At 44.7% G+C, this 12,777-nt stretch overlaps 1 protein-coding gene across 1 annotated transcript; it reads left to right on the top strand.

The window, feature by feature from the left end:
• Positions 1–1,368: 1,368 nt before the first annotated feature.
• LOC124651684 (tryptamine 5-hydroxylase-like) lies at positions 1,369–3,110 on the top strand. Its single transcript, XM_047190730.1, has 2 exons — positions 1,369–2,265; positions 2,371–3,110. Exons 1-2 carry the CDS (start codon positions 1,369–1,371, stop codon positions 3,019–3,021), a joined length of 1,548 nt encoding a protein of 515 aa, XP_047046686.1. The 3' UTR covers positions 3,022–3,110.
• Positions 3,111–12,777: the final 9,667 nt, after the last annotated feature.

The following is a 12,777-nucleotide window of genomic DNA, read 5'->3' as shown; positions in this document are numbered from 1 at the left end:
GGGGCACGAAAATAGAAATCCCAAAATTTTATATCAATTTTTTTTAACATTTTTAAAATTAATTTTTAAATATTTTGTATAATGGAAGTATTTGCTCCTATGAGCCAAAACACCACCTCCCAATACGTACAACATATTATCTACAATACTACCACTGTCCATAAAAGGGTGCCATAAGTTTATTAAAATTTAGATGTATCTAAATATATTTTAGTGTATAGATATATCTAAATTTAGACAATCTCCGATATTATTTTATGGACATAAAGTATATTTTTATATTGTATCATTTGGTATCATATAGATGTCGACATTTTTTAACATATTTTTGGTCAAACTTTAAATTTTTGATAGCATTACATACGCACGCACAATAAAAAAATCCTGATAGCAAAAAACTTCTTGATTTTTTTCTGCAGGGGCTATGCATGGCAGTCTAGATATTATATTTGTGGGCTTGCCTTCTGAATGTAAAGCTGGTCACTGTGAGGAGTATCATGAAAATAATATGATGCATATGATAGTATGGGATGAAGCTGGATCTATAATTCATAATACAATAGTATCATTTAGTGGTATCATATTGTGATTATATTTATTAATTATCGATCTAAATATGTGTATAAGATGCATTTTTCATTATTGTTCTACTTATAATAGTGCTATGTTACTTGATAGTACTACTCTCATTTCATGATATATTAATATCATTTCCCTATTCATTAGTCACGCCACATCAGCTCTTTTTCTAATATGGAGTGCATGATATATGCTCGTATCTATGATACTTCCACTATAGGTAGATTTTTTTTTTTCACATTTAGCTTTCTCCTGCTGCAAGCGTGAAATTTTCCATGGACCCGACTACGTGCTCTTGGAACGAGTCAGTCGATCTATTCTCCTGATGCAACTTTTGGGTGTGGTTTGATCTTTTCTTGTTCTCAACTTTGAACTTAAGTTCTTTTTTTTTGGAGTAGACCGGAGGAGCTAGGTCTGAGTGTCAATATATTAAGATAGCTAGGGGGAAACTTTGGTCTAAAGAGGATACCATTACTAATAACCGTGCCTCGCAGGGCGTTGAAATGCGGGGAATGTTTGGTGGATGCTAAAGTCACTTTCTTCTACTTCCATTTTGATCTTTCTCACTCCTTTTTCATCTGGAAGGGCTTATTCTAACACTTCATAGTCGAGTGCTTATGTCTTTCAATACCAACCTGTCTTATCAATCAATTTTTTCTAGGAGACAAACGCAAGTCTTACACTACTATCTCTGCCCTGGTTAGATACACTATAAAACTACGGTAAGAGCCTTCCCTTCGATATAGCTTCCTGGACTTGCACAGAAGAAGGCCAACAACTACTCTCGTCATGGAGCTCAACCTTGTGACGTATGCGTCCATTGCCATGTTCGTCCTCTCCGCCATCTACCTCTACTTCACGACGAGGAGCACGTCGAGGCGGCTGCCACCGTCGCCTCGTGGCTGGCCCGTGATCGGCCATCTCCACCTGCTCACGGACATGCCCCACCACGCGCTCGCCGAGCTGGCCGCCACCATGCGCGCCCCGCTGCTCCGGCTGCAACTCGGCAGCATCCCGGCCGTGGTGATCTCCAAGCCGGACCTGGCGCGCGCCGCGCTCACCACCAACGATGCGGCCATGGCGTCGCGGCCGCACCTCCTCTCCGGGCAGTTCCTCTCCTTCGGGTGCTCCGACGTGACGTTCGCGCCGGCGGGGGCGTACCACCGCATGGCGCGGCGGGTGGTGGTCTCCGAGCTCCTCTCGGCGCGCCGCGTGGCCACGTACGGCAGCGTCCGGGGCAAGGAGCTCCGCCGCCTGCTCGCGCACCTCACCAAGAACACCACGCCCGGGGCGCCACTTGACCTCAGCGAGTGCTTCCTCAACCTGGCCAACGACGTGCTCTGCCGCGTCGCCTTCGGCCGCCGGTTCCCCCACGGCAAGGACGACAAGCTCGCCGCGGTGCTCGCCGAGGCGCAGGACCTCTTCGCCGGGTTCACCATCGGCGACTTCTACCCGCAGCTCGAACCTTTCGCCAGCACCGTCACGGGGCTCCGTCGCCGGCTAAAGAGCTGCTTGGCCGACCTCCGCGAGGTCTGCGACGATATCGTGGAGGAGCACGTCAGCGGTAAGCACCAGCGCATCCCCGGGGACAGAGACGAGGACTTCGTGGACGTCCTCCTCCGCGTCCAGAAGCAGCCCGACCTCGAGGTCCCGCTCACCGACGACAACCTTAAAGCCCTCGTCCTGGTACGCCACGACCGATGGTCTTTGTTCACTTGTTATAATACTTGTACAGTACTATTTCTAGTTTGGACCTTGACCAATAATGTTTCATTCTGTTGTGGTTTCCAGGACATGTTCGTTGCCGGCACGGACACGACGTTCGCGACGCTGGAGTGGGTGATGACGGAGCTGGTCCGCCACCCGCGCATCCTGAAGAAGGCGCAGGACGAGGTCCGGCGCGTCGTCGGCGACAAGGGCCGCGTGGAGGAGGCGGACCTCGCCGAGCTCCACTACATGCGCGCCATCATCAAGGAGACCTTCCGGCTGCACCCGGCCGTGCCGCTGCTGGTGCCGCGGGAGTCCGTGGCGGCGTGCACGCTGGGCGGCTACGACATCCCGGCCAAGACCCGCATCTTCATCAACACCTTCGCCATGGGCCGTGACCCGGAGATCTGGGAGGACCCGCTGGAGTACTCGCCGGAGCGGTTCGAGGCAGCCGGCGGCGAGATCGACCTCAAGGACCCGGACTACAAGCTGCTGCCGTTCGGCGGTGGCCGGAGAGGGTGCCCGGGCTACACCTTCGCGCTGGCCACCGTGCAGGTGTCGCTGGCCAGCCTGCTGTACCACTTCGAGTGGGCCTTGCCGGCCGGCGTGCGCGCCGAGGACGTGAGCGTTGAGGAGACCTTCGGGCTCGCCACCAGGAAGAAGGAGCCCCTATTCGTTGCCGTCAAGAAAAGCGACGTGTACGAGTTTAAGGGGGAGGAGCTTAACGAGGTTTAGGTTAAGGCAGTGGCATTTTTGCATGTTAATAATCGTGCAACCGTGCATTGATTATCTCTTATTCTTTTTTTTCTTTCAAATAACGCAAATAAGTGAGGTAAAAAAACGAAATTCCTAGGTAATATGGGGTCCGTTGATGCTGCCTTTGCGCGGTAAAAGACGTGTATGTGTCCAGTTTTGTTATATTTAAAATTTGTCACTTGCATTCTTCTTACTTATTTAGATATGGGGGTATATAGATATGTTTTAGCTATAGAATTATCCATATCTAGAAAAAGTTACGAAGTTTTTTTAGATACGTGGGGTACATACATTTTTTATTTTACATTAGGTGGTTTTACTTGACCCCTGCATATACTTTCTTTTGGCAATGCACACTTATTAAACCGGAAAGTTTGCATCATACAACATCTTACAAGAGATCTGTTTTTTTAATGATGGTTTCTACTTGATATCAAGATTCTTAAACACAAGGCCTCTTGGCCCTGAAAACTCTGAAGTCCGCCCGAGCTGGGTTACTCCAGTTATCATTACCGCAGCGAGCTATCCGTTTCTTTGACTCCGGTGTGTATCTAGTTTGTATACATCTCTGCAATTCACAGGCCAAGAAACATTTCATGGATTAGGATTAGCCTTCTTCTTTTTGAATCCCTTGTTCCTTGGCCGTGTCCAGTTTTTAAATTTGAATCAGCTATCACTCAATTTATTTCTCTTTCTATTAGCATGAACAAATGCAATAATTCCGTGTCATTTCGCAAAAAATAAAATATAAAAACATACGTGAGGCATATACATTTCCAGCTCATCTGTAGTATCTTATATTCACAGTGTGTTATGACATAACCAAACATAAACATCTACAATACCAAATGCACAGAATATTAAAGTATATTTCACGATTGTTCTGACAATATTGGTTTGAGATTGTAAACGTGACACATTTTTCTATATAGCTGGTCAAATTTTAAAAAGTTTGATTTTAGCAAAAACTATATGCATGCTATTTTAGCAAAAAACTACACGCATGCTATTTTAGCAAAAACCTAATGTAAATCTTTTTTCTCAAAAAAGTCAAAATACAATATAAGATTTCGAATGCACATTTGGACATTCTATGTTTGCGGAAAAGTTTCGGGAAAAAATATTTTGCGTGGTATGTGTAAAATGGATAAAAAAATGTCTTGTGAATAGTAACTCTGGAGAATAAAAATTAATCTTTTTACACAGGATAGAAAAAATATTCTATTTCTCGAAAACTTGTGTGCAAACAGAGAATATCTACATATAATTGCAAATTTTATTTCAGGATTATCTAATATTTTAAAATAAGTTTTCACAAAATAGAGTTCGTTGCACCCATGAGCCAAATTAAATTTTCAGAAGTTGATGGCCTTAATGTTATCCTACATAATGAGGTGGACCTTAATTCGATTTCATAATCACTGGCCCGTACAGTAACAATATGCACATGATGTGTCATCGAAATAATTCTCCCGCTGGTACATGTCTGAATTGATCACCCAACTGGTGAGCTTTAATGCGCAAGAGTCATTAGTTTCAAACGAAATTCTTATACAGCCTACACTAGTATTGCAATGTAGTCATTTTCTCCCAGTGGAAATATTGGTTCATTAATTACAGTAGGATCAACCTCAGCCGCACATACATCTCCATGATTCCGAGTGTGAACCAGCCAAGCCACAAATCAGTTTGACCCATCCCAAATCAGCCAACCCGTGGTGCATGGCAAACTTTTTTTTTTTTAAAGTGAAGGCTCGAAAGCCCAGCTTTGAATTAACAAAGCCATCAACCGGCCAGGGATTACACAAGGCCCTCCGTACCACACAACACCACACCACACACACTACGGCTGAAAGATACAAGGGAGCACTCGAGAAGCTTACAACACTACGCTACAACACAAGCACACGTCTTGCGAAGCGAAGACCACCGCTCCACGGCACCGAGGACGCCAAACCAGCGGGGCGCGACGAGTCACTGCCTTGGGCAGAGAGGAAGCCTTGAGCGAGGAGAAGAACCCGGGACAAGGAGCACCAAACCTTCCTGTTCTCATGCCGAAGAGGGCCCCTACCCTCTCGCCATGGCTCGGAGGCGTCGAACCATCGGACATGAGAGAAGCTCACCCGAGAGCTGGAGAAGAGTTGGGCTCAAGAGCCAAGGACCTCCTGGAGCACGACCACCATGACAAGAAGAGCACACCTCACCGGCCACACTACCGCCGTCCTCGAACAACCTAGAGCAGCAGGGAAAGCCACCGGACACAACAGCAGATCACAGGCAGTGGCCATCGAGGCCCAAAGCACCCACCTTCGACTCCCCACCCGAACCACACATCTCCCCAGGCGACGCCTCCAAGGAGGTCACGGCGCAGCACGTCGACGCCGCCCAATCGAAGGATTTTGGACTTTCGTCCGGGAGATGGGTCGGGAGTGGAAAGAGGGATCGCAGCGTCGCCTCCAAGGAGGAACCCGGCACCCGAGGGCGTCGACAACGCCGGGCCGGACCAGCCAACCTAGGGTTTCCCCTGACCCCAAACAAACCACCAGCACCCCACGCCCAGAGCCGGCGGCGCCGCCACCAACAGCCGGAGCGGGCGGGGGAGAGGGGCGGGAGCACAAACCTCAGATCTTGGCGCAGAGGACCGTGCCGCCGTCGACGCCCGCCGCGGCCTCACCTCCCGCGAGGTAGAGGACCACCACCAGAGCCGCCCGCCATGACGCCCGCCGCAGGGCCCCATGGCCACACCTTCGCAGGCCGCCGCCTCGGATCCCTAGCCCCCACCAGGGAAGCCGCCGGAGAGACCGCCCGCGAAGGGGAGATCCATCAAGCCGCCGCCCCGATCTTGGCGAACCCCGCGCGGATTTCCTCCACCGAGCAGCCGCAGGAGGGGAGCGAGGGCTCAGATCCCCGCCGCCCCCTTCACCGGCGACGCGGCCTTCGGCCGGCGTCACCTCTGGGGGCGACGAGGAGGGGAGGGGAGGAGGGGAGGACGGGAGGCGGCGCTGTAGGGTTTCGCCCCCTCGGTCGCCTGGAGGGGGCGACGCGAGGGGAACGACCTGTGGGTTCACAAGATTAGGTCTCGTAACTGTCCACCCCCGTGCATGGCAAACTCCCACCCTACATGCATAAGAAAGGTCTAAACAAAGTCGCAACATCCCTGTTGCAGGTCGAATATAACTAAGGAACATAGTAGATAAAGCAGTGGAGCTCTCAGCTACTAGCCCGTGCATGAAGACTACTGACCTCGGTCAGAGGCTCAATAGTTTCCTGTCCTTCTGTACCCTCCAGCACTGCATATGCAACGATATTTAAACAATTGCATCATCTGGGTTACCGTTAACTTTCCTTCAATAGTTAGCTTATTACGAATGTTTCAAAGGGTTCAGCATTGGACCGCAAAGGTAAATCAAACTAATTTATGGAGGTGCCCAAAATGGCCATGGGAAATGACGATAAAGTCCCCATCTCCTGCCAGGTTCCAATCGCATTTGAGGAATTTCTAACCCCGGTCCACATGAACCTCGCCATGACACATGTGAATAAAATATGGTTGCAGCCCTCCCATTCCCCACAGAAGTTGCAAAATTCATTCGGCAGACCCATACGTTTAGCTACTTGGGCACTCCATGGCAATCTTCCCCGGATGAGCTGCCAAAGGAAGACCTTGATCCTAGGGGGAGCCCTAGTTCGCCACACCTCCTTGAAGTGAGTGATGGCTGCCCCTGATGCGTGTAGTTGACACGTCCGTTGGGAACCCCAAGAGGAAGGTGTGATGCGCACAGCGGCAAGTTTCCCTCAGTAAGAAACCAAGGTTTAATCGAACCAGTAGGAGTCAAGAAGCACGTTGAAGGTTGATGGCGGCGGGATGTAGTGCGGCGTAACACCGGAGATTCCGGCGCCAACGTGGAACCCGCACAACACAACCAAAGTACTTTGCCCCAACGAAACAGTGAGGTTGTCAATCTCACCGGCTTGCTGTAACAAAGGATTAACCGTATTGTGTGGAAGATGATTGTTTGCAGAGAAAACAGTAAAATAAGTATTGCAGCAGATTTGTATTTCAGTATTAAAGAATGGACCGGGGTCCACAGTTCACTAGAGGTGTCTCTCCCATAAGATAAAAGCATGTTGGGTGAACAAATTACAGTCGGGCAATTGACAAATAGAGAGGGCATAACAATGCACATACATGACATGATAAGTATAGTGAGATTTAATTGGGCATTACGACAAAGTACATAGACCGCCATCCAACTGCATCTATGCCTAAAAAGTCCACCTTCAGGTTATCATCCGAACCCCTCCAGTATTAAGTTGCAAAGCAACGGACAATTGCATTAAGTATGGTGCGTAATGTAATCAACAACTACATCCTCGGACATAGCGCCAATGTTTTATCCCTAGTGGCAACAGACACAACACAACCTTAGAACTTTCTATCATCTGTCCCGGGTGTCAATGCGGGCATGAACCCACTATCGAGCATAAGTACTCCCTCTTGGAGTTAAAAGTAAAAACTTGGCCAGAGCCTCTACTAGAAACGGAGAGCATGCAAGATCATAAACAACACATGTGTAATAACTTGATAATTAACATGACATGGTATTCTCTATCCATCGGATCCCGACAAACACAACATATAGAATTACGAGATAGATGATCTTGATCATGTTAGGCAGCTCACAAGATCCAACAATGAAGCACAATGAGGAGAAGACAACCATCTAGCTACTGCTATGGACCCATAGTCCAGGGGTGAACTACTCACTCATCACTCCGGAGGCGACCATGGCGGTGTAGAGTCCTCCGGGAGATGAATCCCCTCTCCGGCAGGGTGCCGGAGGAGATCTCCAGAATCCCCCGAGATGGGATCGGCGGCGGCGGCATCTCAGTAAGGTTTTCCGTATCGTGGTTTTTCGCATCAGGGGTTTCGCGACGGAGGCTTTAAGTAGGCGGAAGGGCGAGTCGGGGGCCGGACGAGGGGGCCACACCATAGGGCGGCGCGGGCCCCCCGGGCCACGCCGCCTTGTGGTGTCGCCACCTCGTGGCCCCACTTCGTGTGTTCTTCGGTCTTCGGAAGCTCCAGTGGAAAAATAGGCCCCGGGTCTTTGTTTCGTCCAATTCCGAGAATATTTCGTTACTAGGATTTACGAAACCAAAAACAGCAGAAAACGATGATCGGCACTTCGGCATCTTGTTAATAGGTTAGTTCCAGAAAATGCACGAATATGACATAAAGTGTGCATAAAACATGTAGGTATCATCAATAATATGGCATAGAACATAAGAAATTATCGATACGTCGGAGACGTATCGGCATCCCCAAGCTTAGTTCTGCTCGTCCCGAGCAGGTAAAACGATAACAAAGATAATTTCTGAAGTGATATGCCATCATAACCTTGATCATACTATTTGTAAACATATGTAGTGGATGCAGCGATCAAGACAATGGTAATGACATGAGTAAACAAGTGAATCATATAGCAAAGACTTTTCATGAATAGTACTTCAAGACAAGTATTAATAAGTCTTGCATAAGAGTTAACTCATAAAGCAATAAATCAAAGTAAAGGTATTGAAACAACACAAAGGAAGATTAAGTTTCAGCGGTTGCTTTCAACTTGTAACATGTATATCTCATGGATAATTGTCAACATAGAGTAATATAACAAGTACAATATGCAAGTATGTAGGAATCAATGCACAGTTCACACAAGTGTTTGCTTCTTGAGGTGGAGAGAGATAGGTGAACTGACTCAACATAAAAGTAAAGAGAATGGTCCTTCAAAGAGGAAAGCATCGATTGCTATATTTGTGCTAGAGCTTTTATTTTGAAAACATGAAACAATTTTGTCAACGGTAGTAATAAAGCATATGAGTTATGAAAGTTATATCTTACAAGTTGCAAGTCTCATGCATAGTATACTAATAGTGCCCGCACCTTGTCCTAATTAACTTGGACTACCGGATCTTTGCAATGCACATGTTTTGACCAAGTGTCACAATGGGGTACCTCCATGCCGCCTGTACAAAGGTCTAAGGAGAAAGCTCGCATTTTGGATTTCTCGCTTTTGATTATTCTCAACTTAGACATCCATACCGGGACAACATGGACAACAGATAATGGACTCCTCTTTAATGCATAAGCATGTGGCAACAATTATTATTCTCATATGAGATTGAGGATATGTGTGTCCAAAACTGAAACTTCCACCATGAATCATGGCTTTAGTTAGCGGCCCAAAGTTCTTCTCTAACAATATGCATGCTCCAACCATGAAGGTGGTAGATCTCTCTTGCTTCAGACAAGACGGACATGCATAGCAACTCACATGATATCCAACAAAGAATAGTTGATGGCGTCCCCAAAAACATGGTTATCGCTCAACAAGCAACTTAATAAGAGATAAAGTGCATAAGTACATATTCAATACTACAATAGTTTTTAAGCTATTTGTCCCATGAGCTATATATTGCAAAGGTGAATGATGGAATTTTAAAGGTAGCACTCAAGCAATTTACTTTGGAATGGCGGATAAATACCATGTAGTAGGTAGGTATGATGGACACAAATGGCATAGTGGTTGGCTCAAGTATTTGGGATGCATGAGAAGTATTCCCTCTCGATACAAGGTTTAGGCTAGCAAGGCTATTTGAAACAAACACAAGGATGAACGGTACAGCAAAACTCACATAAAAGACATATGGTAAATATTATAAGACTCCATACCGTCTTCCTTGTCGTTCAAAACTCAATACTAGATGTTATCTAGACTCTAGAGAAACCAAGTATGCAAACCAAATTAACAAGCTCTAAGTATTTCTTCATTAATGGGTGCAAAGTATATGATGCAAGAGCTTAAACATGAGCACAACAATTGCCAAGTATCAAATTATCCAAGACATTATAGCAATTTACTACATGTATCATTTTCCAATTCCAACCATATAACAATTTAACGAAGAAGAAACTTCGCCATGAATACTATGAGTAGAACCTAAGGACATATTTGTCCATATGCTACAGCGGAGTGTGTCTCTCTCCCATAAAGTGAATGCAAGGATCCATTTTATTCAAACAAAACAAAAAACAAAAACAAACTGACGCTCCAAGCAAAGTGCATAAGATGTGGCCGAATAAAAATGTAGTTTCAGGGGAGGAACCTGATAATGTTGTCGATGAAGAAGGGGATGCCTTGGGCATCCCCAAGCTTAGACGCTTGAGTCTTCTTAGAATATGCAGGGGTGAACCACCGGGGCATCCCCAAGCTTAGAGCTTTCACTCTCCTTGATCATATTGCATCATACTCCTCTCTTGATCCTTGAAAACTTCCTCCACACCAAACTCGAAACAACTCATTAGAGGGTTAGTGCATAATAAAAATTCACATGTTCAGAGGTGACACAATCATTCTTAACACTTCTGGACATTGCATAAAGCTACTGGACATTAATGGATCAAATAAATTCATCCAACATAGCAAAAGAGGCAATGCGAAATAAAAGACAGAATCTGTCAAAACAGAACAGTCCGTAAAGATGGATTTTATTAGGCCACCAGACTTGCTCAAACGAAAATGCTCAAATTGAATGAAAGTTGCGTACATATCTGAGAATCATGCTCGTAAATTGGCGTAATTTTCCGAGCTACCTACGGGAGATAGACCCAGATTCGTGACGAGCAAAGAAATCTGGAACTGCGCAGTAATCCAAATCTAGTACTTACTTTTCTATCAAAGACTTTACTTGGCACAACAAAACATAAAACTAAGATAGGGAGAGGTTGCTACAGTAGTAAACAACTTCCAAGACACAAATATAAAACAAAAATACTGGAGTAAAAACATGGTTGTCTCCCATAAGCGCTTTTCTTTAACGCCGTTCAGCTAGGCGCAGAAAGTGTAACTCAAGTAACATCGAGAGATGAAGCATCAACATCATAATTTGTTCTAATGATAGAATCATAAGGTAACTTCATTCTCTTTCTAGGGAAGTGTTCCATACCTTTCTTGAGAGGAAATTGATATTTAATATTACCTTCCTTCATATCAATAGTGGCACCAACGGTTCGAAGAAAAGGTCTTCCCAATATAATGGGGCAAGATGCATTGCATTCAATATCCAAGACAACAAAATCAACGGGGACAAGGTTATTGTTAACCATAATATGAACATTATCAACTTTCCCCAAAGGTTTCTTTTTAGCATTATCAGCGAGATTAACATCCAAATAACAATTTTTCAATGGTGGCAAGTCAAGCATATCATAGACTTTTTTAGGCATAACAGAAATACTTGCACCAAGATCACATAAAGCATTACAATCAAAATCTTTGACTCTCATTTTAATGATGGGCTCCCAACCATCCTCTAGCTTTCTAGGAATAGAAGTTTCAAGTTTTAGTTTTTCTTCTCTAGCTTTTATAAGAGCATTTGTAATATGTTTTGTGAAAGCCAAATTTATAGCGCTAGCATTGGGATTCTTAGCAAGTTTTTGTAAGAACTTTATAACTTCAGAGATGTGGCAATCATCAAAATCTAAATCATTACAATCTAAAGCAATGGGATTATCATCCCCAAGGTTGGAAAAAATTTCAGAAGTTTTATCACAAGCAGTTTCAGCAGTTTTAGCAGTTTCAGGTAATTTTGCGCGCTTTGCACTAGGAGTAGAAGCATTGCCAACACCAATTATTTTACCATTGATAGTAGGAGGTGCAGCAACATGTGAATCATTTGCATTGCTAGTGGTGGTAATAGTCCAAACTTTAGCTACATTTTCCTTTTTAGCTAGTTTTTCATTTTCTTCTCTATCCCACCTAGCACGTAGTTCAGCCATTAATCTTATATTCTCATTAATTCTAACTTGGATGGCATTTGCTGTAGTAACAATTTTATTTTCAATATCTCTATTAGGCATAACTTTCGATTTCAAAAGATCAACATCAGAGGCAAGACTATCAACTCTAGAAACAAGAATATCAATTTTATTGAGCTTTTCCTCAACAGATTTGTTAAAGGCAGTTTGTGTACTAATAAATTCCTTAAGCATGGCTTCAAGTCCAGGGGGTGTATTCCTATTATTGTTGTAAGAATTCCCATAAGAATTAGCATAACCATTACCATTATTATAAGGATATGGCCTATAGTTATTACTAGAATTGTTCCGGTAAGCATTATTGTTGAAATTATTATTTTTAATGAAGTTTACATCAACATGTTCTTCTTGGGCAACCAATGAAGCTAATGGAACATTATTAGGATCAACATTAGTCCTATCATTCGCAAGCATAGACATAATACCATCAACTTTATCATTCAAGGAAGAGGATTCTTCAACAGAATTTACCTTCTTACCTTGTGGAGCTCTTTCCGTGTGCCATTCAGAGTAATTAACCATCATATTATCAAGAAGCTTTGTTGCTTCACCAAGAGTGATAGACATAAAGGTACCTCCAGCGGCTGAATCCAATAAATTCCGCGAAGAAAAATTTAGTCCTGCATAGAAGGTTTGGATGATCATCCAAGTAGTCAGTCCATGGGTTGGGCAGTTTTTAACCAGAGATTTCATTCTTTCCCAAGCTTGAGCAACATGTTCATTATCCAATTGTTTAAAATTCATTATGCTACTCCTCAAAGATATAATTTTAGCAGGGGGATAATATCTACCAATAAAAGCATCCTTGCATTTAGTCCAGGAATCAATACTATTCTTAGGCGAGAGATAGCAACCAACCT

This window comes from Lolium rigidum, chromosome 5 (assembly GCF_022539505.1).
Source record: "Lolium rigidum isolate FL_2022 chromosome 5, APGP_CSIRO_Lrig_0.1, whole genome shotgun sequence".
NCBI classification, from domain to species: Eukaryota; Viridiplantae; Streptophyta; class Magnoliopsida; order Poales; family Poaceae; genus Lolium; species Lolium rigidum.
Note: the sequence above shows the minus strand (reverse complement) of the source record. Positions and strands in the feature narration are given on the sequence as shown.